This window comes from Microcaecilia unicolor, chromosome 3 (assembly GCF_901765095.1).
Source record: "Microcaecilia unicolor chromosome 3, aMicUni1.1, whole genome shotgun sequence".
In the NCBI taxonomy this organism is placed as follows: domain Eukaryota; kingdom Metazoa; phylum Chordata; class Amphibia; order Gymnophiona; family Siphonopidae; genus Microcaecilia; species Microcaecilia unicolor.
The window spans coordinates 464,521,513-464,547,525 of NC_044033.1; the positions used below are offsets into that span (position 1 = coordinate 464,521,513).

Here is a 26,013-nt window from a genome sequence, read left to right on the forward strand (position 1 = left end):
AGTTTGAAGAATTTGCTTTGTTTTTTATACTGTGATGTCATCAATAAAACAGATTGAAGTATAATGTGAGAGGCCTTAATTTTCCATTTACATGTAAATTATCATTTACTGAGTTGCATAGGGTTAAGGGTTCTATTTGTTATATTCAGGGGGAACATTTGCCAAAAAAAACCATGAATATTTGGGGAAAGATGCATGTTTTCTCAAGGCTAAGGGAGGGGTAGGGATTTTGTTTGCTCAGGGGCTTACTGTGGATATTTTGCAGATAAAATGTGACTCCCGGGTTCGATTCCTGTCGATGGTGGTGAATGGTGTTAAATATATGCTGGTAAACATTTGTTCCTGATGCATGTCAGGGAGAGAATTTGACATCCCATCTGTCCAGTATCCTACAATCAGGAGGATAAACTTATTATAGGTGATGATTTTAATGCGATTATTGCTCCAAAACTGGATAATAGAGAGGGGCAGGCTGCCTATTTATTTTATTTATTTATTGCATTTGTGTCCCACATTTTCCCACCTCTTTGCAGGCTCAATGTGGCTTACAATACATCATGAGTGGTGAAAATTTGTTAGAAAATAGACATTTAGTGTTATAGAAGGATCTTGGACAACATGATAATGAAAAAACATAATAGTAGTATAACAAGAAGATTTTGGGTAACATGATAATGATATAACGTGATAGTAGTATAGTAAGCAGATATTGTAGGATAGTTCTGGATGTATGTGGAGGAGCTGTGTATATTCACATTGGTTGATCTTTTTGGTATGCCTTGTTAAAGAGATGGGTCTTCAGTAGTTTGCGGAAGTTCGTTAGTTCGTAGATCGTTTTTAGATTGCGCGGCAGTGCGTTCCAAAATTGTGTGCTCAAGTAGGTAAAGTTTGACACATGCGTTAGTTTGTATTTCAGTCCTTTGCAGTTAGGGAATTGCAGATCAAGGAATGTGCGGGATGATCTTTTGGCATTCCTGGGTGGTAGGTCTATCAGGTCTGACATGTAGGCTGGTGCATCTCCATGAATGATTTTGTGAACTAGGGAGCAGATTTTGAACGTGATGCGTTATTTAAGTGGGAGCCAGTGTAGTTTTTCTCGTAGGGGCTTTGCACTTTCATATTTTGTTTTGCCGAATATGAGTCTAGCTGCTGCTATGCAAATGATAAAGGAGAAAGCTGCAGAAATTTGTATTTGAATGTGATGTGTGGAGGTGGGTACATCCAGGATGGAGGGGACTATCCTGTGGGCACCAGGATTGAGTATTGTATTATCCCACTCTGAGGACAACAGACAGTGGCTAGTTTTGTGAAGCTAGTTCCAGGAAAGAGTTTCAGTGAATGAGAGAGAGCAGCTGTAAAGGAAACTGAAGTGTAGCTTGATGTACAAACTGGTAACTCCTTTGCTATCATTGATGATCCAGGATTTTGTTCCTTTCCTCAGCTTATGATTTGTATTGATAGCAAACATGGCAACATAAGTATTGATGGCATTTTATATGGGCCTAAATTAATAATTTAAGTCCTGATGGTTTTCTTGATCCTAATATTACTTAGTTACTTCTTTTACAAAAAGGAGGAAAAGACATCAGATGCTTTAAATTAGTATCTTCTGCTTTCACTGATGTCCTTCTTAACATCTATTTCAGAGCTATTTTGTGCAACATCATTAGTCAGAAACCTCCTTTCTTCTGTTCTTTTATTCTTTAGCAGCACAAAAGAAAAGTGGGAAATGGACCAATGACTCCAGGAGAATGGGAGATAAATTTGAAGAACCACTTTATTAAATGACTCGACACAGACAACATCTCATACCATCTTATTTGCCAGAAATAAGAGAACCCTTAATTCATCATGGTCACCGTCCCTGTGGTAAATGTAGTGTATGCAAACACTCTATGGACACATCTGTTTTTTTGCATCCCACAACTCTTCAGACCTTCCATTTACGTCATACTTCAAATTGCAATACTGCATGTGTTATCTATATTATACAATGTCCTTGCCTTAAGCTATACATTGGAAAGACCGTTAGAGCAATAAAAACAAGACTGATAGAACACCGCAGTTGTATCAATAGAAAAATTGACAGTGCTCCATTAGTCTCCCATTGGCTTACTGCTAACCATGATATTTCTGATCTTAAGTTCCTGGTTTTCAGAACTTTACAAATCAATAAGAGAGGTGGAAATATAGATGCTCAACTTCTGAGAGAGGAACAAAAATTGATTTTTGAATTTGAAACCCTTGCTCCTAATGGACTTAATAGTGAATTGGATCTCTCCGTCTATTTATAAAATTCTATAACAATTCTCTCACTTCCTTAATATCCAGATATGCTGAGCATAAAAGCATCCTACCAATAAAAATTTTTTTGCGTCTCTTCTATTTATTATTATTTTTGTTATATATTATTTTTTTATTCATTTCTTAAGATTGAAATAGACCATTGAATATTTTATACTGATGCTTGTTTTTACTCTTATACGTATGTACGTACACACTTTTTTTGTGTATACATGGATATGCATACATATACATACATATATACGTATTATTTTGTACTCCTTGTATGTATATTTGTTGATGACAAAAAATTTTTTTTTCAAAAAAATTCTTTTTATAATAATAATATTTTTATATTAATCCATTCCGTACACATATATATATATATATATATTTCGTCTAAATTATTATTATTATTATTTTTATTTATTATTTTATTGTTTTATTTAAATATTGCTTACAGATATATTAATCCATGTCATTATGCATTAAAATGTGGAGAAAAATATGTATATGTATCCTAATTAATTGATCTTTTCAATATCAGTAGATTCATTTTTATTGCACATGTTCACATATATATATATATTTACACTCAACCTCTACATTAGCTTCCCATTTTCTTTCATTCATCATTTTTTTCATTTTCTTCATTGTTTAAAACCTCTTTTTCTTCTCTAACACATAGATATTTTGTTTTTTAACTATTCTAATTTATACTCTCCCCAATATATTCTTTACCCTTACAATATTTTTTACCCTTAAAATTCAGAGCACCTTGCTCCTTTAATTGATTTAGTTTTCATTTCTGCTTTTGCTTCCATCTTGTTCATTTATTGTGACATTTACATTTATAGGGTTCTTTATGATGAGATATATCGTTCGTTAATAATGACACTTCTTTCCCTTACAACAACGTTCGTTTATTCGATACGTCATTTTCACGTCTTTTCTCTGCTTACACTCTACCATTGTTTTACCTTTACATTCATCCTCCGCTTTCTTTGACGTTCTGATTGAGCACTTTTTCTGTCAATCTCTTACATCAAGTATCGCATGATCATGAATCACCCAATAGCGCACTTACGTAACACGTCTTCCTTGCCCCCTTTTTTTGGCGCCAAACACAGTATTTAAAGTGTATAATATAAGGTTTTTTCCCGACAAGCCATTATAAGTATATCGAGACGCTGCGCCGATATAATACCGCAAAGGTCTTTCTCAAGGTAAATATGATTTCTTTTATTCGCTCGTAGAAGACACTTGGGGCAATATGAATAACTGCAAATACTTTTCTTTCGCGTTTTTTTTGTTTGTTTTTTTGGATTTTGTTTTCCTACGGAAGACATTCAGAGTGTTATATGGTAATGCCTATATTAATTAATTTTTTCGCATATTTTTATTGTGCATACCTTAATTGCGCTCTTTTTTTAGCTTTGAGTTTTTTAGCTTTGAGTTTGATATAGTCACCAATTCTGCGATTTCATTTGACTGCTCTGTTTGTACCGTGAACGCCGTGAGAAGGCACAAACACTGTTCAGCTGCAGCACTGCGCATACTTTCTTTCTTGCTCCAAATATCTCTTTTCTTCCTTTTTAAATCACCAACACAGTGCAGTGCAAACACTGTGTATACTTTCTTCCCCCCTTTTGACCTCCCGTTTCATAAAACACCAACACAGTGTAGTGCAAACACTGTGTATACTTTACTGCTTTACATTACCGGATCAACATCGTGCACATTTTTCTCCCCTATTTTTCTTGATTGATAAAGACCTTAGGACACATATATATATATATTTTTTGGTCTCAACACCATACATAATAATTTTTTTTAATTTTTTTGATTTATATTTACCGTTTCACAAATGGAAATCCTGTGGGACAAACCTTTAAAGTATAATATATTTCTGCTTCAATCTGAGCTGGAGTAATGTCCTTCCCTTTCTATATATATTTTTTTACAGACTATTCGACCTCAAGTCCTTACTTGAGAATACAAGGATCACCAAGGTCGGTCTTTATATATATTTCTTTATACATATTTTTCTCATAGTAACATCTGATCTCATCATGTTTCTATGCATTCACTGCATTTCACACTTTCTATAATCATTGGTCCAATACTCTTTCTGTAAATGTGCTTTGTACATGGCCATATATATATATATATATATAAAAACTTTTTTTAAATACCCTCAGCATACATGTATAAACATATTTCTTTAATTTTTAATTTTTAGTTTGTTTTAAAGATACACATACATATAATATGTATATAGTTTGTTTTAAAGATACATATACATATAATGTGTATGTGTGTATGTGTGTGTATGTATGAATCTGTATCCATGTGTATATGTGTATATATATATATACATATATTTATATATATTCCTGGTTTTCTTCGTTCTAATCATAGATTTATATGAGTGCACACTAGTGCAATACAATATGCAAGCATGCTTTTCCCCTACATTTGCTATATCCTATAGAGTTTTCACATATGGACATGTGATGATATGTGCATATATATGTATCTTTGACTACAGTTTATTATATTTATTTATATTTATATTATATTTTTTATTTCTTGTTTAAATATTAGATCATATAAATTCATGTTGTCTTATCATTCTGTATTATTTATATTTATACAAATTCATGTTGTCTTATCATTTATATTTATATCATATTCTCTGGCAATATATTGTTCTTTTTATTACATTATTTTGATTATATTTGTTGTTTATTTTTATTTTTATTTTAATTGATGTTTTTAATATATCTATTGTTTTCAGACTCCTGAGGCAGGCCTTTTGGCCGAAACACAGTTGTCTGTGTCGAGTCATTTAATAAAGTGGTTCTTCAAATTTATCTCCCATTCTCCTGGAGTCATTGGTCCATTTCCCACTTTTCTTTTGTGCTGTTATTTTCACGTGGGAGTTAGCGTTCATCCACTTAGGTGGATCACCCTTTCTTGTTTCGGACCGGACCATGACTTCCCGGACATGGGAACATACACTATGCTATAGTGAGGAATATGTCAACAATTTACTACAACAACAAGAAGAAGAAGATGAACCTTCTCAACCTAATTCCACCATTATGGACTTATGGCTAGAGATCATACAGTTAAAGAAAAATGTTATTAGGAATGATATGCATTTTCAGACTATGTTGAGTTATGTAAAAGCTAAAAGAATCCCTAGGGGACTCAGAATGATAAAAGCACCGACCATGTTTTTAGATGATCAATCTTTTTTAGACAAGTGGTGCTGTATATTAAACAAATGTAGTTTAGACCTCATGATTCTATTAGCCGAAACATCTAAACAAAAAAGTACCAAACTAGAAGAAGTTTTAGAAACTAAAATTAGCAATATTTACTCCGTAGATCCAAATCATGAACAAATTTCCCAAGATGTTGATCATAAGATGTCCAGATTCAGAAATGAAATTAAAGAAACTAAAAATCATAAATTCTCAAGAGATGAGTTGGATTATAAGAGAGGTAATGTATATCCTTTTGCGAAAGCTAGGGTTTATCATCATAGAGATAAAAACAATAGAATATCTGATAGGGACATTTATACAGTTCCCTCTGATGATACAACAATACATAAGAAAAAGAACAGTTACTCAGTCCCGTATGACGGTACTAGAAGAGAAATTTTGCCCACTACATCAGGGCTTCAGAAAACAGTGGCATCCAACGAACAGAGACGAAAAAGAATTAGGAGTGAATCAGATGACGAATTTACATCACCCATCTGTAGCCCCACAGGAATACCCAATTTTCAACAACCATCGAAGAGTGACATCCATGAACCTTACCTACTAACAGATGAAAATTGTCCATCATCAGAAAATGCACAAGTTGACCACGCACGTATTTTTTTAGAGAGACTGTGGACCAAAGACACAGAATTCAAGAAGTCAAGGATAATGTCCAATTCCAGAAACACGTATCACCAATCCAAAGAGAGAGAATATCCAAATCAATATCAAACCAATTACAGTTTCCCCCAAAGGGGCAGGGGCAGAGGCAGGGGCAGACTCAGGGGATCGTCCTACCACCAGGACTATCCACTGAACTACCAGGATCATTCATATCAAGGAGGGAGATTTCAATATCAGAACCAGAAGAGAATACACCCACACAATTAACAAATAATCAGCCATTAGAGAAGCTGATTCCAATTTTCAACCTCTCTAGTAAGACATTGACCAATATAGAAAAAGATGTTTTGCAAAAAGGACTGTCGTTTGTACCTACGGTCAAATACAATGCTTTCCAAACAAGGGTAGACCTATTCAAATTCAATCGTAAACTACAAATTATTCAAGCTTTTTCTAATACCACAACTTCATCTAGTGATATGTCTATAGTGAAAAAATCTTCCACCTGGATCCCTCCTGGCCCAGTTAACCCTCTTATTCAAGCTTTTTCTACATGTGTTGAAAATGATGTCCGCCAATTTGAAAAGAAAAAACAACTACGCTACTACAACACCACTAGAGCAGAACAAGAAGCGATTGCACAATTAGGACGAAATCAAGAAATAGTTATAAAACCAGCTGACAAGGGAGGCGGGATCGTAGTGATGGATAGACATCAATACGTAAGTGAGGTCCTACGTCAACTATCTGACTTGGAATTTTATGTGCCTCTAGACAAGGATCCTACTCCAGACCTTCAAGAAGATATTAAAGAACTGATAGATATATCCTCACGGATGGGTTTCCTTACAAAGAAAGAAAAAGAATTTCTACAAGTCAAGCATCCAGTCATTCCCACTATTTACATGTTACCTAAAATCCATAAGTCTCTAGAAAATCCACCGGGTAGACCCATTGTATCAGGGAATGGATCTGTCCTTGAACCATTATCAATATTTGTAGACTTTTTCCTTCGGCCCTTTGTCCCCCAGATTCCCTCGTATGTTCGTGACAGCACTGACATGATTAACATACTAGAAAATTATGATGGTACTTTGACAGACACAATTATGGTCACATTGGATATCGAATCACTGTACACGAATATACCTCAGATAGAAGCATTACAAATTATAGAATCAACTCTTCTTAAAAGAACCACTCACAAAAGGATTCCCAATCACCTCATTCTAACATGTGCGACTTTAGCACTTACCAAAAATTATTTTTCATTTCAGGATACTTTTTATCAACAAGTTAAAGGGACTGCCATGGGGTCCACCATGGCTCCCGATTTGGCTAATCTGTATGTAGGAGACTTTGAGAAACAACATTTGACCGCATGTCATTTCTCAGAACACATTAAAATTTATAAAAGATATATCGATGACATCTTCATTCTGTGGCAAGGTAGTATAGAATCTTTGCAACAATTCTACACTTGGCTCAACTCACGAGATCCTAATCTCAAATTCAAAATGGAGTATAATGAAGGACAAGTCCATTTTTTAGACCTCAATATCTCAAAAGGCACATATTTTTTTCAGACATCCATTTACAGGAAACCCACCGATAGAAATGTCTTTCTACACTACACCAGCTATCATAATCCATCTTTAAAGCAAAACCTACCACTCAGCCAATTTTTGAGATTACGTAGGATTTGCTCAAGTTTTGAAGACTTTAACACGCAGGCAGAACAATTAAGCAAAAGATTCTCAAATAGGGGTTATCCTGAAAAATGTATCAAGGACGGATATACCAAAGCACTTTTAAAAGATAGGTCTGCTCTTTTACAATCCACCATGCATAGAGAAAAACCGGACATTGTATGTACTTTACGGTATTCCCATTTGGCAAAAGATATACAGAGATCAATAAGACGGAATTGGCACATTTTAGACAATTTAGATTGTTTCAAAGACAAAAATTTAGTTGTGGCCTATTCAAGAAATAGAAATCTCAAAGAACATCTCATACCATCTTATTTGCCAGAAATAAGAGAACCCTTAATTCATCATGGTCACCGTCCCTGTGGTAAATGTAGTGTATGCAAACACTCTATGGACACATCTGTTTTTTTGCATCCCACAACTCTTCAGACCTTCCATTTACGTCATACTTCAAATTGCAATACTGCATGTGTTATCTATATTATACAATGTCCTTGCCTTAAGCTATACATTGGAAAGACCGTTAGAGCAATAAAAACAAGACTGATAGAACACCGCAGTTGTATCAATAGAAAAATTGACAATGCTCCATTAGTCTCCCATTGGCTTACTGCTAACCATGATATTTCTGATCTTAAGTTCCTGGTTTTCAGAACTTTACAAATCAATAAGAGAGGTGGAAATATAGATGCTCAACTTCTGAGAGAGGAACAAAAATTGATTTTTGAATTTGAAACCCTTGCTCCTAATGGACTTAATAGTGAATTGGATCTCTCCGTCTATTTATAAAATTCTATAACAATTCTCTCACTTCCTTAATATCCAGATATGCTGAGCATAAAAGCATCCTACCAATAAAAAATTTTTTGCGTCTCTTCTATTTATTATTATTTTTGTTATATATTATTTTTTTATTCATTTCTTAAGATTGAAATAGACCATTGAATATTTTATACTGATGCTTGTTTTTACTCTTATACGTATGTACGTACACACTTTTTTTGTGTATACATGGATATGCATACATATACATACATATATACGTATTATTTTGTACTCCTTGTATGTATATTTGTTGATGACAAAAAATTGTTTTTTTCAAAAAAATTCTTTTTATAATAATAATATTTTTATATTAATCCATTCCGTACACATATATATATATATATATATTTCGTCTAAATTATTATTATTATTATTTTTATTTATTATTTTATTGTTTTATTTAAATATTGCTTACAGGTATATTAATCCATGTCATTATGCATTAAAATGTGGAGAAAAATATGTATATGTATCCTAATTAATTGATCTTTTCAATATCAGTAGATTCATTTTTATTGCACATGTTCACATATATATATATATTTACACTCAACCTCTACATTAGCTTCCCATTTTCTTTCATTCATCATTTTTTTCATTTTCTTCATTGTTTAAAACCTCTTTTTCTTCTCTAACACATAGATATTTTGTTTTTTAACTATTCTAATTTATACTCTCCCCAATATATTCTTTACCCTTACAATATTTTTTACCCTTAAAATTCAGAGCACCTTGCTCCTTTAATTGATTTAGTTTTCATTTCTGCTTTTGCTTCCATCTTGTTCATTTATTGTGACATTTACATTTATAGGGTTCTTTTATGATGAGATATATCGTTCGTTAATAATGACACTTCTTTCCCTTACAACAACGTTCGTTTATTCGATACGTCATTTTCACGTCTTTTCTCTGCTTACACTCTACCATTGTTTTACCTTTACATTCATCCTCCGCTTTCTTTGACGTTCTGATTGAGCACTTTTTCTGTCAATCTCTTACATCAAGTATCGCATGATCATGAATCACCCAATAGCGCACTTACGTAACACGTCTTCCTTGCCCCCTTTTTTTGGCGCCAAACACAGTATTTAAAGTGTATAATATAAGGTTTTTTCCCGACAAGCCATTATAAGTATATCGAGACGCTGCGCCGATATAATACCGCAAAGGTCTTTCTCAAGGTAAATATGATTTCTTTTATTCGCTCGTAGAAGACACTTGGGGCAATATGAATAACTGCAAATACTTTTCTTTCGCGTTTTTTTGTTTGTTTTTTTGGATTTTGTTTTCCTACGGAAGACATTCAGAGTGTTATATGGTAATGCCTATATTAATTAATTTTTTCGCATATTTTTATTGTGCATACCTTAATTGCGCTCTTTTTTTAGCTTTGAGTTTTTTAGCTTTGAGTTTGATATAGTCACCAATTCTGCGATTTCATTTGACTGCTCTGTTTGTACCGTGAACGCCGTGAGAAGGCACAAACACTGTTCAGCTGCAGCACTGCGCATACTTTCTTTCTTGCTCCAAATATCTCTTTTCTTCCTTTTTAAATCACCAACACAGTGCAGTGCAAACACTGTGTATACTTTCTTCCCCCCTTTTGACCTCCCGTTTCACAAAACACCAACACAGTGTAGTGCAAACACTGTGTATACTTTACTGCTTTACATTACCGGATCAACATCGTGCACATTTTTCTCCCCTATTTTTCTTGATTGATAAAGACCTTAGGACACATATATATATATATTTTTTGGTCTCAACACCATACATAATAATTTTTTTAATTTTTTTGATTTATATTTACCGTTTCACAAATGGAAATCCTGTGGGACAAACCTTTAAAGTATAATATATTTCTGCTTCAATCTGAGCTGGAGTAATGTCCTTCCCTTTCTATATATATTTTTTTACAGACTATTCGACCTCAAGTCCTTACTTGAGAATACAAGGATCACCAAGGTCGGTCTTTATATATATTTCTTTATACATATTTTTCTCATAGTAACATCTGATCTCATCATGTTTCTATGCATTCACTGCATTTCACACTTTCTATAATCATTGGTCCAATACTCTTTCTGTAAATGTGCTTTGTACATGGCCATATATATATATATATATATATAAACTTTTTTTAAATACCCTCAGCATACATGTATAAACATATTTCTTTAATTTTTAATTTTTAGTTTGTTTTAAAGATACACATACATATAATATGTATATAGTTTGTTTTAAAGATACATATACATATAATGTGTATGTGTGTATGTGTGTGTATGTATGAATCTGTATCCATGTGTATATGTGTATATATATATATATACATATATTTATATATATTCCTGGTTTTCTTCGTTCTAATCATAGATTTATATGAGTGCACACTAGTGCAATACAATATGCAAGCATGCTTTTTCCCTACATTTGCTATATCCTATAGAGTTTTCACATATGGACATGTGATGATATGTGCATATATATGTATCTTTGACTACAGTTTATTATATTTATTTATATTTATATTATATTTTTTATTTCTTGTTTAAATATTAGATCATATAAATTCATGTTGTCTTATCATTCTGTATTATTTATATTTATATTTATACAAATTCATGTTGTCTTATCATTTATATTTATATCATATTCTCTGGCAATATATTGTTCTTTTTATTACATTATTTTGATTATATTTGTTGTTTATTTTTATTTTTATTTTAATTGATGTTTTTAATATATCTATTGTTTTCAGACTCCTGAGGCAGGCCTTTTGGCCGAAACACAGTTGTCTGTGTCGAGTCATTTAATAAAGTGGTTCTTCAAATTTATCTCCCATTCTCCTGGAGTCATTGGTCCATTTCCCACTTTTCTTTTGTGCTGTTATTTTCACGTGGGAGTTAGCGTTCATCCACTTAGGTGGATCACCCTTTCTTTTATTCTTTAAACATGTTTGTGCAGTTTTTTTATTTTTTTTGTTTTAAAATTTCTTAATTTTATAACACTTTCTTTCAATATAGTAACAAATGCTACTTAGCTTTAAATTGGCTCTGTCAGGAACTGCCAGTTTGTGCTACCTGTGAGATTGAACATACAATAGTTATCTTTGTACAAAAATTAATTAGGTCTAAGTGTTCCCTGTTACTCTTCATTATTTTAGTACTAGCGCTCACCTCTTTGCTGCTGCCCAGTATTTTACCACCGCCAGCTAAGATGATTTCAAAATGATGCCACTCTTTAAATCAGATGCCAAAAACCTTTCCGCCAACCCCCTCTATTCTCCAGGATATATTGAAACCCTGTTCATGTTCCTATTATCTTCTTAGAAGGACTATCATTAAAGATGTATTTCTTTATTTCAGAGAATCCTTTCCACGTGATAGCAGCATTTAAACCCCTAGGATTTAATGTATTTTAATATAAATACCCATTCCTTAGCGTCCCTCTGGACCGGCCCAGAATGTGACTGATGGGTTGTGCATGCCTTCCAGCAGGTGGAGACTAGGGAAAAAAAACTATGACTCTAAAGACAGCCAATAAGAGCCCTTGGCAACAAGAGAAAGATCCAGTAATCTCAGTCTCCAGCAGGTGGAAGGTGGTGAGCCCATCAGTCTAATTCTTTACATTTTTTCTATTTCTTGCTGTAATTCTTTTAGTTGGTTTTAATAACTTGGTTTGGGTGAATTTGTTTCTTCTGTGCATCCAGATATATTAAAAAAAAAAAAGCCCATTATTTAGAGGCAGACGCCCGTGGGGGTCTCTTAGCACCTCGAGGGTGTAAATCTCGGGTGCCGGGTCCCTCCCTCCATGTCCTCCCTGGTATTCTTTTAAGCTGTGCTTAAGTTAAAAAAAAGAGGAAATCTCAGCACAGAAAGGCAGTTTCCTCAAGCTCTTCAGGGGAAGAGCTTTAGAGGCAGGGAGAGACAGCCACAAGAAAAAAAAAAAGGACGAGCTTTGATTTTGGTTCTCTGCCCTTTACTTTCTCTTTAAACAAGCAAGACAGCTTCTGTTTTCTCTCTGACGGGTTGCTGTTGTTTTTTCTGGCTCCTGTTTTGGTTCGCGGTAGGCTTAGGTAGTCGCAATGGCAGAGAAGCTCCACTGCTGTTCAGTCTGTCAGCGGCGGGGAGTTGGCTCGAGCGGTGCTTGTAAGTTTTGCACCACAGTAGATGCTTCTTCGGAGCAGGAGCTGTAAAAATGTTGGCACCATTAGCAAGGGGGTCCGATTCAGCAGTTTTAAGTGCAGTCGGGTCAGCCTCGCTAGCAGCGCCAATTTCGGCGGGAAACGCCACCATTTTGTCTTCCCCTATAAATGCTGCATCCCTGCCTGCTTTACTGGCCTCTCTACCGGCTCTCCCTGAGACTCCTGTTTCTTCAGCAGGTGAAGGTGGCTTCCCGCCTGAGTTTGTGGTACAAATGTACCAAGCTTTTTTATTGCACAAAGCTGCTCCAGGAGAGGCTTCAGTGAAGAAGTCTCAGGAGGGCCAAGCAGCAGCTGCTAAGTGGCCCAGGCAGTTTTGGGATTTAGAAGGGGATTTTTCTTCTGATTTGGACCAGGAAATGCCGTCCTTGGAGGAGACAGAGGTTTTTCCAGAAGGTCATTTTCCTGAGGACCTCGGTCAGCTGGAAGATTGTGCGGAACCTCTCCCTGCAGGGAGGATCCTTCTGTAGTGAGAATTTTTCATAAAGATGACCTACAGGAGCTTATTTCTCAGGTTTCCACTACCTTGCGTTTTGAGGAGCAGGAGACTCAGGTGGTGGAGCCCAGAAAGGTGGATTTACTGGTGAAAGGTATTCGTAAGCCAGGTAAGACTTTTTCCAGTGCATCAGAATATTAGGGACATCATTCAGGCACAGTGGGAGGTGCTGGATTCTGCCTTTCGTCTTGCCAGATCCATGGTCAGGCTTTATCCTGTTCCGGGTTCAGACAAGGTTCTTTTATGCCCTCCAGTGGTGGATGCCGTATGGTCTGCAGTCACTAAACGAAATACGGTGATTGTAAGCTCTTTGAGCAGGGACTGTCTTTCTTCTATGTTTGTGCAGCGCTGCGTACGCTTTGTAGCACTATAGAAATGCTAAATAGTAGTAGTAGTAATGGTGGGATGGCTTTGAGAGATGTCCAGGATTGCTGTATAGAATTCTTGTTAAAGAATAATTTTGATGTTTCTACTTTGGCAGTACAGGCTGCTATCTGTGGTTCCTTAGTAGCGAGAACCTGTTTTTGTTGGTCTGAAAAGGTCTTGGATCATTCCTGTGATGATTTTTCAATGATAGATGCCGAAATGGCGAAGTTGGAAATGGGTTTGGTCTTTTTGGCGGATGCTCTTTACGACTTGCTTCAGGGTTCTTCTATGTCTATGGCTTTTTGCGTGGCGGCCTGTCACTCTCTTTGACTTTGTGGCTGGCCTGCGGATGCAGCCTCTAAGTCCAGGCTTAGTACATTTCCTTTTAAGGGTTCTTTTCTCTTTGGCAATGAGTTGGATAAGCTGCTGCGTAGCCTGGGTGAGGCTAAAGTCCCAAGGCTTCCTGAGGATCGTTCCAGGGGGCCTGGACGTGGTGTTTTTTCCAGCCCTGGAAGGGGTTGTGATTTTCGTTGGTATAGACCAGGCAGAGTAGTTCCGTTTCAACGATCCAAGTTTTTTCATAGGACCCACTCCTTTTGGGGTGGTCGGAAAATGGGAAATTCTTTCTTGTCTTCCTCTCATCCTCAGCAATGAAGGTTACGAGCCCAGCCTCCGGTTCAGGTAGAAGCTCGGTTAGCGCAGTTTTTTGGGAGGTAGGCCCAAATTACTTCAGACCAGTGGGTTCTAGAGGTTATTCGTGATGGGTACGCCTTAGAGTTTGCTCGTCCTTTGTCAGACGCTTTCATGGAGTCTCCCTGCCATTCTCAGCTCAAAACCAGGGCTGTCAGGGACAATCTATGCAGACTTCTCGACCTTCAGGCTATTTGTCCAGTTCCTTTGGCAGAACAGCGTCTAGGACGTTACTCCATATATTTTCTGGTTCCCAAGAAAGAGGGTTCCTTCAGGCCGATTTTAGATCTCAAGGTGGTCAATCAAGCCCTCAGGGTGCCCTCATTTCCTATAGAGCCTTTGCGGTCGGTCATTGTGGCGGTGTGGACCAGGGAGTTTCTGACATCGCTCGACCTCACAGAAGCCTACTTGCATATCCCTATTTGACCGGTACACCAATGTTTCCTTCGGTTTGCGGTGCTGGGCCAGCATTTTCAGTTTTGGGCTTTTCCCTTCAGGCTTGCAGCTGCTCCTCGGACATTTACCAAAGTCATGGTCATAGTAGCTGCAGCATTCAGAATGGAAGGCATTCTAGTCCATCCTTATTTAGACGATTGGTTGATCAGAGCAAAGTCTTACCAGGAGAGCGTTCAGGTGACAGCTCGAGTAGTAGACTTTTTGAAGTCCCTAGGTTGGGTAGTCAATGCACAAAAGAGCCATCTGCAGCCACCTCAGTCGGAGTACCTGGAAGTCTGTTTCGACATGTTGCAGGGCCGTGTTTTTCTTCCGCCGGCTTGTGTCCTCAAACTGCAGTCTCAGATTCATCACTTATTGCAGTCACTGAGGCCAGCGGGCAAGGATTATCTTCAGGTCCTGGGTTCCATGGTGACAGCAATCGAGGCAGTGCCCTGGGCCAGGGCTCACGTGAGGCCGCTTCAGAGGCTACTTCTTTCTTGGTGGTTGTCACAGAAGAACTCGCTACATCAGAAATTGTCACTTCCAGCTCAGGTGAAGAGCAGCCTCTGGATCAGCCCAACTGGAGGGTGGTTACAACAGATGCCAGTCTTCAGGGATGGGGAACTCAATGTCAGGTACAGTATGCTCAAGGCCTGTGGTCTCCTCAGGAGAGATCTTGCTCAATAAATCTATTAGAGACCAGGGCAATTCGACTAGCACTCCAGACCTTTGTCCATCTGTTGAGGGGCAAGGCAGTCCGCGTTATGTCAGACAATGGAGGCGTGGCCTAGTGGTTAGAACACCGGTCTTTCAATCCAGAGATGGCTGGTTCAAATCCCACTGCTGCTCCTTGTGATCTTGGGCAAGTCACTTAACCCTCCATTGCCTCAGGTACAAACTCAGATTGTGAGCTCTCCTGGGACAGAGAAATATCCAGTCTACCTGAATGTAACTCACCTTGAGCTATGACTGAAAAAGGTGTGAGCAGGAGTTCAAAATGTTCAGGCAGACTTTCTCAGTCGAAACATGCTAGATCCCAGGGAGCGGGCTCTAAGTGACGTGGTGTGTCGGGCAGTGGTGAACCTTTGGGTGTTCCCCAAGATGGAACTGTTTGTTTCCGCTCTCAATGCGAAACTTCCTCTGTTCTTCAGTCGTCGCAAAGACCCCAAGGTGCAGGGGGTAGATGCGCTTCTTCAACCCTGGCTGACCGATCTTCTTTATACCTTTCCTCCCTGGCCATTGAAAGGCCGTCTACTTCAGATAGTTGAGACACACAGGGGCCATCTGATCTTGGTAGCACCAGGTTGGCCCAACTACAAAATAACACCTCGCAGACCATGGTATGCCGATCTTCAGCGGCTTCTAGTAGAGGATCCATTCAAGCTCCCAGTCAGGCAGGATCTTTTGGCTCAGGGCCTGGTGTTTCATCCGGATTTGGGTCGATTCTCTCTTACGGCCTGGCTCTTGAGCAGGCGAGACTGACAAAGAATGGATACTCTGCTAACGTAATTGCTACTATGCTTCGCTCTCGTTGACGTTCTACCTCTTTGAATTATGTTCGGACCTGGAGGATTTTTGAGGCCTGGTGTGAGGAGCTCGGGATAGCTCTCTTTTGCAAATCCGTCTCGCAAATTTTGGATTTTCTACAGCGTGGTTTTGACAAAGGCCTTGTTGTGGTTTCTCTTAAAGTGCAGATTGCAGCTCTGTCATGTTTTTGAGGATTCAAAACTGACAGATAGAACATGCCATGTACAAGTGAGAATACTTTCTGGCGAGACACACCTTGCAAAATATAGAGAAATTTGTTCTTGAAAAGTTAAATGAATTGGGGTTCAGTTCGGTTGATACGCCATGCACAACTAATAAAGGCTTCGATCCTGTTGCTGCAAGTATTGGGAGAGTTTAAATACGCTGTATTTAATTGGAATCTTCCTTTATCCCATTTTGCAAGACTTTCTCTTTGTATGTACTTGTTGCAACCATGATGGTTTTCTCTAACAGGCCAGAAAAAATGTAGTGTCACTAGCGAATTAAGCATCAAAGCATGAACCAGAAACATTTACAACACCATCGGTTCAAGTTTGTGAACATGTGACATTACAAATTCTGTTTCCACATCGGAAGGCATTAAGGCACCCTCGACCAAGCTGATGAGAAGCAATCCATTTGACTTTCAAACTGTTACATTTGAAAGCAACAGGGCCGCTGGTGATATGCAAGCAAAACACTTTGTACAACTGGCTGATAGGATTCATGATGAGATAATGTACACTGCTTTGATAACTTTCGGGCTTATAGGTGGTATAGAAGAAATAAAATTAAAAATGAATAACAAAGTACACAATGGAACCGATTCCTGGAGAATTCAATCCACATCATGGTGGGGGCAGCAGAGACAGATTTTCCATAATTTATGACATTGCTGGGAGGATATTCATGAGTCTCACTTCATCTGCTGAACGCAAAAAGGCATTTCAGAGCCTTCAGTGCTCATTCATTCCACAATTGAACAAGCTATCACTAGATAAATAGGTTATTTCATATGTTGGACCTTCAGAGATGTCACTCGGAGATAAACTTTCACCTAAGGGTGTTCACCTTATTCGTCATAAAATCTAATTGCCACCTTATGATTTTTGTTATGTAATTTTATTATTTATAAAGTTTTCTATTTTATTTTTATTTTAAACTTTCCTTATGAATAAAATATTCATCTTTCCAATATGTTCTGTTAGTCTAGGTACTCATTACGACACAACGCAACATGTATTCAGAAACTGCAGATATTGTCAATTATCCTTGGAGACTACCATTTATGGATAATGGGCCATAGGTCACTGGTTTGGGGGGGGGGGTTCAAATGGGTCATAGGTCAGTTTGCATGACCCATTGTATGCTCTGAAAAGCAATGCATAAAATGGTACTCCCTTGCAGTATCTAGCTTCCAATTCATTGTTTCTGCCTTATTTACTATGTAATTACATTTGAAAATAAGAACATAGAAACTGCTAACTTGATACAGAATCAAGGTTACTTTAACCCTCATCATGTCTTTGAGAAACAGCAAGTAGTGGGTGCATGGAGAAAGTGTATAAGAAACAGCATGTATAGATTGTCCAGTCACCTATGATGATCTACCGGTTTTGTGCAATTATTGTTTAGGAATACATTGAACCTGGGGTGACATCCATAATTACTGTATTTCATAGCTTCTGGTTGTGACCATTTTTTTTTCAGTGTAGAGAAACAGTATAATAAGGTGGTGTCTAGAGCCAGAGGGATGCTAGCATTCATACAAATAGGCATAACTAGCAGTAAGAAAGAATACTGTGTTCAGTTCTACACACTGGCTGTAGTCATCTGACTTAAAACTAAATAGTTTGGGTTTTTTGGTTGTCTTTAGGATACAGTTTAATTGGCACAATACATAGTGAACATAGCTACTCACAGTCTGTACCTTCAAATATTGGCAAGGATACAGTTTTTTTCGATAAGTCTTCAGGTTTTTAGTTTTGAAGTTTTCGGACACAACCATAGCACATTTTCCTGTTTTCACTTTCAGCTGAATCTTAACAGTGCACAAAAGTAGTAATCCCAGATACTTAATTGCATGAAAAGGAGAACTTCGAGGTCCCCTGTGATCAGATCAGTTTTGATAGTTTTAAAAATGAGCCCTTACTAGCTGATACCATTGACCACAGCACTACAAAGATTGCTCTAGATGGGCCTCTTTTTGTAATTTAAACTGTGTCATTATTGTCTGTCATCACAAAACTGCTTAACTGAAACCCAAAGCACCTCTAGGTTTTACAGTATTGCCTTAGTTCCTTGAAAACCATGTTTACCAAGGCTGAAATGTGACACCAATATTTGTGTGAAGGTCATTGTGCAAAATGTGTTAAATCCAAAGGTTCTGGGATGATGTCCTCGCTGACAAGCTGAAGCCAGCAATCCTCCTTAAAGTACAAAATCCATGCAGTCTAGTTTGCATCAAAAGCCAGTGAAAGGGATCTTTCCACTTTATAATCTTTGCCTTTTTTATACTGCATAAGTCAGTGTTTTATTGTTTTATCTGCTGAGTAGATTTCAGTGAGGAAGTTGCATGCTGAATATAGGCTGATACTCCATTTTCCAACAGCCTTACTTTTGGCTATTTTTTCTCCCCCTCCTCCTCCCCCCCCCCCCCCCCCCAAAAAAAAAAGGAATTCTAGGTGTTAAGGGAAAACAGAATATATTATAGAAACTGGCAAAGTGAATGCCGTATCATACTGTTCTAGTCCTTATTAATGTTGCCTTTTTTGTCTATCCCTTCTTACAGTGCACCTTTAGAAATGGTGATGGGAAAGTACAGTAATAATGATAGTCTAACAAGTTTTTTGTGCTTTGTCGTTAAGTCTGCAGAGGATAAGCCTTTTGGTAAAGGTCACACAGAACCTGCAAGTATGTGATAGTCATCAGATCCAAGCTAAAAGTTAGGAAACTCAAATTTGGTAAAGTTTAGCTATGTACACAGTAAAGCAATGATTTGTACTACACTAGAAAGCTTTAAGATGTTGATAGTATCAGAGTTAGAATTTTAATATGTGACTCAGTGGGTAGGCAGAGCTGTCAGACTGTCAAGAATAGAAGCACATTGTTTTGGTTTTATTCCCCATTACAGGTGAATAGAAGAAATTTGCTACTTGGGAATCAAGCCTCCAACTAATGCAATATTTTGGATAGCAATTAAGAATATAAAATGTTGTGAGTGTGGTTTTTTATATGGAAGTCTGGCAGCAAGAATGTAGCAGAGAATATATTCAAAGGGAAAAACTTACCCAAATGAAACCTATTGTCTCAGTACAAGTTGAAATACTTCACTCTTAGCTGTCATTCTTAATGGTACAAAGAATTAAATACTGAGGTGATTCTTTGTATACTGTGTGCAGAACATATATTTAATATAATATTTCTGGAATGTAAAATAACTTTCAGTTATCTCAACTGCAACTAATTGTATATGATTTATATAACTTTATTAATGTAAGTTGATTTATTTTCAAGCTTATAAAACATGGGTTCAAGGAAAAAAGTAAATCAGATTAACTGAGCATTTGATAAGATAGATGTAATAGGGCTATTAAAATGCTAATTTTTTTTCAGATTGACATGTATAGAAAAATAAATTATGTGAAAATAATTTGTGTTAAGTTTCATGGTTTCTTATGGAGGGAACCCTTCCACTTTGGTCACTAGTGGCAAGTATACTATTCTGCTTATCTTTCCACAGTACTCTATATATTAAAAATAAAATGGAATTTTTAAAGCTAAGGGCAAGTCTTTATAAGAAGTATTCCAATTCTGCATCTTTATAGACATTATCCTTTGAAGAAAATCAGAGATTGCAACTTTAGCTATTTGAGTTGATGGGTGTTTACCTTATTTACATTGAATTCCAATAGGATTTTATGCGACTTGTTTTTTTTTTTTCTCGTGGTTATTCTGTTGAGGTATTATCACCAAAACAGATCAAAAGGACCTCAAAAACCCTTCTCAAAGCCAACATGACAGGAGTAAAGCACACTTCTAAGGGAGGATATGGTGGTGGTTCTCCTTCTCTTCCTGAAGCAGTGGCGTAGTCACAGGTGGGCATGGGTGGGCCAGGGCCCACCCACTTTGGACTCAGGCCCACCCAAAATTGTGACACTCTTGCTGTGGCTGGTGGGGATCTCCAAATCTTGCCAGCTGAAGATTTTCTTTCCTTGAGCAGCCAGCGCTCTTCCAAATGTCAGCCAGCAGCTCTTGTCTTGAGCTGACGCTGAGACCAGCCCTTCTACATATGCTTAGTTTTTGCACATGCAAAAGCACTGAGCATGTGTGGCCTGCCGGCAGCAGCATCAGTTTGAGGCAAGTGCTGCCGGCTGCTGTTTGGAAGAGTGCTGGCTGCTCAAGGAGGAGATCTTCAGCTGACAGGGTTTAGGGATCTCCGCCAGCTCAAACATTTAATATTTGGGGTTTGTGAGCAGGGAGGGGTGGAGAGAGGAGGACCGAATTCCTTGCCCACCTACCTTGGGCTCAGGCCCACCCAAAATTGACCATCTGGCTACGCCCCTGTTCTGAAGTTTACAGTTAACACTCGTCACAATATATGCATTGTGCCAAAGAAAGTTGTCTCCAGAAATGATTTATAGTAGTAGTACTATATATAGATGCACATTAAAATTATTTTTAATCAGGCAAGTGGTTTCCAATACAATTGGGACAATTTCTACTTGTTTTCTACCACATTTTCTTGACCTCTACATCTCTGTGCACTTATAGTTGTTAAATCGCAAGAGGACCTTATGAGACTGGGAGACTAGGCATCCAAATGGCAGATGACGTTTAATGTTAGCAAGTAAAAAGTGATGAATGTGAGAAAGAGGAACCCGAAATATAGCTACGTGATGCAAGGTTCCCCATTAGGAGTCACCGATCAGGAAAAGGATCTAGGTTTCATAGTTGATAATACATTGAAACCCTCTGCTCAGTGTGTTGCAGTGGCTAAGAAAACAAATAGAATGTTAGGATTTATTAGGAACGGAATGGAAAACAAAAATGAGAATGTTATAATGCCTTTATATTGCTCCATTGTGCGACCGCACCTCAAGTACTGTGTGCAATTCTTGTCACCGCATCTCAAAAAAGATATAGTGGAATTAGAAAAGGTACAGAGAAGGGCGACAAAAATGATAAAGGGGATGGGGTGGCTTCCCTATGAGGAAAGGCTGCTAATGGCTAAGGCTCTTCAGCTTGGAGAAAAGATGGCTTAGGGGAGATATCATAGAGGTCTATTAAATAATGAGTGGATCGAGTGGATGTGAATCGCTTGTTTAATCTTTCCAAAAATACTAGGACTAGGGAGCACTCAATGGAGCTACAAAGTAATAAATTTAAAACATATCGGAAAAAAATATTTCTTCACTCAATGTGTAATTAAACTCTGGAATTTGTCACCAGAGAATGCTGTAAAAGCAGTTAACTTAGTGGGGTTTTAAAAAGGTTTTGATAACTTCAAGACAATAGCTAAGTTGTCATTGAATAGATACATTACTTTAATCTTGGTCAAGAAGACAGGTGCTGGATGTGTTTCCACCATGGTCTCTCATAGGATAAGTGGTGTGTTGAATTGTATTTCATCCTTTCCTAGTGACCTTGATAGCACCAGACTGGCCGCAGTATCCTTAGTACGTGTGACTCACTTAGTAGAGGAACTCCTCTGGTTTCCAAGGAGGCTTAGAATTTTGAAGCAGGGGCCCATACTCATGGAGCATCCAGATCCCTTTTGGCTTATGGTCTGGCCCTTGAAAGGCTAAACTAACAGGAAAGGGAAAATTTTTGAAGGATGGTATCAGTGATTGGGGGTTGAAGCCCAGCGGGCAGATCTTTCCACTATTTTGGCCATTTTGCAAAGGGATTGAAGCGAGGGCTCTCACTCATCTCTTTGAAGGTGAAAGTGGCAGTCCTAGCATGTTAATTTGGCCATGTGCAGGGTTCATCACCAGCAATTCATACAGATGTGTTTTGGTTCTTGAAGGGAGTTAAGAGCATGCATCTGCCCCTTAGACCCCATTATTCATTCCTTCACTTCTCTTTGGATTGTTACCAAGACTGTCCATTTGAGCCACTCCAGTAGCCATCCTTTTAGTTTGCACAGAAGATGGTGATCCTGGTGGCGATTTGCTCAGCTCAATCTTGCAGATATCCTTACTTTTTCCTTTGTGGCAGACTCAGTCACTTTTAGAATGATACTGTCTTTTTCCAGAAATGAGTCTGATGCTGGATATTCACAGTGTTAGGCTGCTTAGAGGGGACAAATCCCTTTCAGGCTCCATATCATCTTTTTGTGTTACATTGAGGGCCTAAATGGGGGCAGGCAGCCTCCAAGTCATTGCTGGCCCAGCAATGACTAGAAACCAGTTCAGCATATTTATTCTGCCAGAGGGTTTTTTTTCTTTATTTGGATTTTGCTCACATTTTTTTCGGTAGTAGCTTAAGGTGAGTTACTTTCATGTACAGTAGCTGTTTCCCCTGTCCCCAGAGGGCTTACAATCTAATTTTGTACCTGAGACAATAGAGGGTTAAGTGACCTGCCCAAGATCACTAGGAGCAGCAGGAGGATTTGAAATGAGCTTTCTTAGTTGTCAGCCTAGTGCTCTAACCACTCGGCTACTCCCATTGGCTATAGCATTGAAAGCACACTTAACGAGGGTTCAAGTGACATCCTGGGCAGACGCTTAGGCTGGATCTCCAACTGAAATTTGCAGGGCAATGACTTGTCCTCCCTGCATTCATCTATTAGGCACTACATATTGGATGTGCAAGCAAAGGAAGACAGCACCTTTGGGTGAGCAGTTTGCCAGACCACTTTAGAACACACCCATTCACAAATCACTTCCAGAAGAAAGGAAGTGTTAATGTCCCTGTGCAAGTTGTTGATGAGGTCTCACTTGGAGCATTATGTTCAGTTTTGAAGGCCATATCTCGCAAAGGACATATCAAGACTTGAGGCAATTCAGAAGAAAGTGACAACAATTGTTTCGGGTTTGCACCAAAAGACATATGAGACCAGACTTGATGACCTGAATATGTATGCCCTACGGGATAGAAGGCACAGTAGAGATATGATACATAGGTATAAATACTTGAAAGTTATTAATATACAAACAAATCTTTTCCAGAGATAGGGAAGCAGTAAAACTAGACATGAATTGAAGTTAGAGTTCGTATACTTAGAAATAACATCAGAAGTACTTTTTCACAGACAGGGTACTAGATGCCTGTAATGTACTCCTGGTGGAGTTGGTGGAGACAAAAAGAGTGACAGAATTCAAAAATGTATAGGATAAGCACAGAGGATACTCATCTAAGAAAAGAATGGAATCAAAGCAAAACTTGCATTAGACAGCAAAGACAAATCAGGCTCAAGTATATGTTTTTATATCACATTTCTATCATATGCTATGAATGTGGATGATGTGAATTTTAATGGGGGAGAAGATATCTTAAGGTTAAAATTAGCAAATAAAATGTTGGTAGAAACGTTTAATCATGTATTCACAATGAATGTGATTATGTTGTAGACAAAATAACAAAACCACGTTTCCAAGATTGCATCATATATAACTGTCCTTACGTGGTTGGCATTGTGGTGAATTGGTGACTGACCCATTTGTGATGCAGTGTTTAATCATGAAGGGAGTGTAACCTGCACAGAGTGATGGGTATGACTGGCCACCTTGATGGGCAGACTGGATGGACTTTGGAGGTCTTTATCTGCTGACATTGACTATGTTACTTTTGCTGACAGGAGAGAGTTTGGCCCTGAGCTAAGGGGAACTGCTTATGTATATATGTTATTGTTTGTGTTCTTACCTTTTGGGGATTACACAGTATTTTCATAAGATTTGGAAGTAGCATACCAGAGTGTTTCAGGACTGAACCAAAACTTAGTGTCCTCTGCCTCCATCTGCTAGTTTGGGGGCACAACTCACTAGTCTGGACTGATTTAGCTGGACTCAAGGAAAGGAAATTATCAGGTAAAAAAAACCTTTCATCATAATAAAATTAATTAATTAAAGTTGTGAATGTACCAGTTTGATGCTATATTGTAGACAAGTAACAGTTTGCTTTATTCTTGATATTTGTATGATATCTTTGCATTTGAAATATATACTTGGCATGGCTATTTAGTCAAATTGATATGTTTACATCTCTATTCTTTTGATATTTAGTCTTCTTTTACCTGGATGTCCAGGCTAATTACATTCTTGCAGAACCATCTGCAGTGCCCTACCATCAAACTTTAAATGGTCTGCACTTGTTATTGCCTGATATTTTGCCTTTCCCTTGTTCCTCCTACTTCCTTAAATACTAGTTAAAGCATTACAGTGCCAATACTTTATCCAAAGATAATTTATCTAAACATAGTTCTCTCTAGAGGTGTATACATATAAAGCAGCTGTTTGCAGTATCCACACACATTTATAACAAAAACTAATCATATTACAATCATGCATGGTACAAATGAAAATGAAGTATAAAAATAATACTATTTTTCTTTTCCATACAGGTTGATGATTGTGGATTTTCTTTAAATCATCCTAATCAGTATTTTGTGGAGAGCCAAAAGTTACTCACCGGTGGTCGAGATATTAAGAAAGAGTCTAGCCTCCCAGAAGGCTCCCAAACAAAAACAAGCAGTCAGAAATCTACCAACTCAACCTCTAGCTCTAACATCACTAATTCTACAGAAGATCTAGAGCAGCTTTTCAGTGAATACTGAGTTTGTTATTGTTTTTCTTCTCTATCACTGCTGTTTTACAGGTTTCTGAAAAACATATTTTCTCCATTCTAAAAACTGTATGTTGACTTCCTGGAGAATATAAGAGACCAACAAAATTCCTTACCTGATTAGAGATCAACGCTTTTGTGCTGCTCAGTAATTGTTCTCTTTTTCTGGAGCCTGAGATTATCAGTGCTATCAAGGTTAACATTTGTAATTAAATGTTTTTACAGAATTCTTAATCATGTTACCATAAGACTTTGATAGTAATAGTATGCATATATTTTACTATTTTTTATAAAAGCAATAAGAAAAATAAAGGTATTCAATTTTAAATAATGTGTGTGGGGTTTTTTTTTAAATAAAAAATACATACATATATAACATGAAACACCATATAAAGTGGTTTTAAATTTTGATATTTGAGTTGTAGATTTCCTATAATCTTGGTCTTCAGTGGAATACAGCCATTTAAATGTAGGTAGAGGCATCAAAAACATTCCTTGAATAAAATTTAAAAAACAAAAATCATGTTTGGTAGAGACTGTGCACTGAACAGCCTAGTGACAAGGCCTTGAGGGTGCAAGGTGGGGATTTTGATAATCCAGGAGCATTTTGAATATCTGTGAGGGAGATAAACTCTTGGATGTGTGGAAGGTGCTTCACTCTTTGAATTGTGAATTTAAGCATTATTTGCATCATGTGCCTCCTTATCTAGGATAGATTATTTCTTGGTAGCTAATCATCTGGGAGGTGTAAGAATTGGCTTCTTTGAGGTATCAGATCATGCTACAGTG

At 37.5% G+C, this 26,013-nt stretch overlaps 1 protein-coding gene across 2 annotated transcripts in view; it reads left to right on the plus strand.

Annotated features, from left to right (window-relative positions):
- Positions 1 to 25,527, plus strand: part of PRIM2 (DNA primase subunit 2) — a 470,633-nt gene extending 445,106 nt beyond the window's left edge. The window contains exons 14-15 of one of the 2 annotated variants that reach the window (XM_030198994.1): positions 4,250 to 4,295; positions 25,004 to 25,027. In XM_030198994.1, coding sequence (XP_030054854.1) covers positions 4,250 to 4,276 — 27 coding nt within the window. In that variant the 3' untranslated portion in view covers positions 4,277 to 4,295; positions 25,004 to 25,027. Of the gene's footprint in view, positions 1 to 4,249; positions 4,296 to 25,003 lie in introns of both variants that reach the window. The other variant, XM_030198993.1, reaches the window with a different exon arrangement.
- Positions 25,528 to 26,013: the final 486 nt, after the last annotated feature.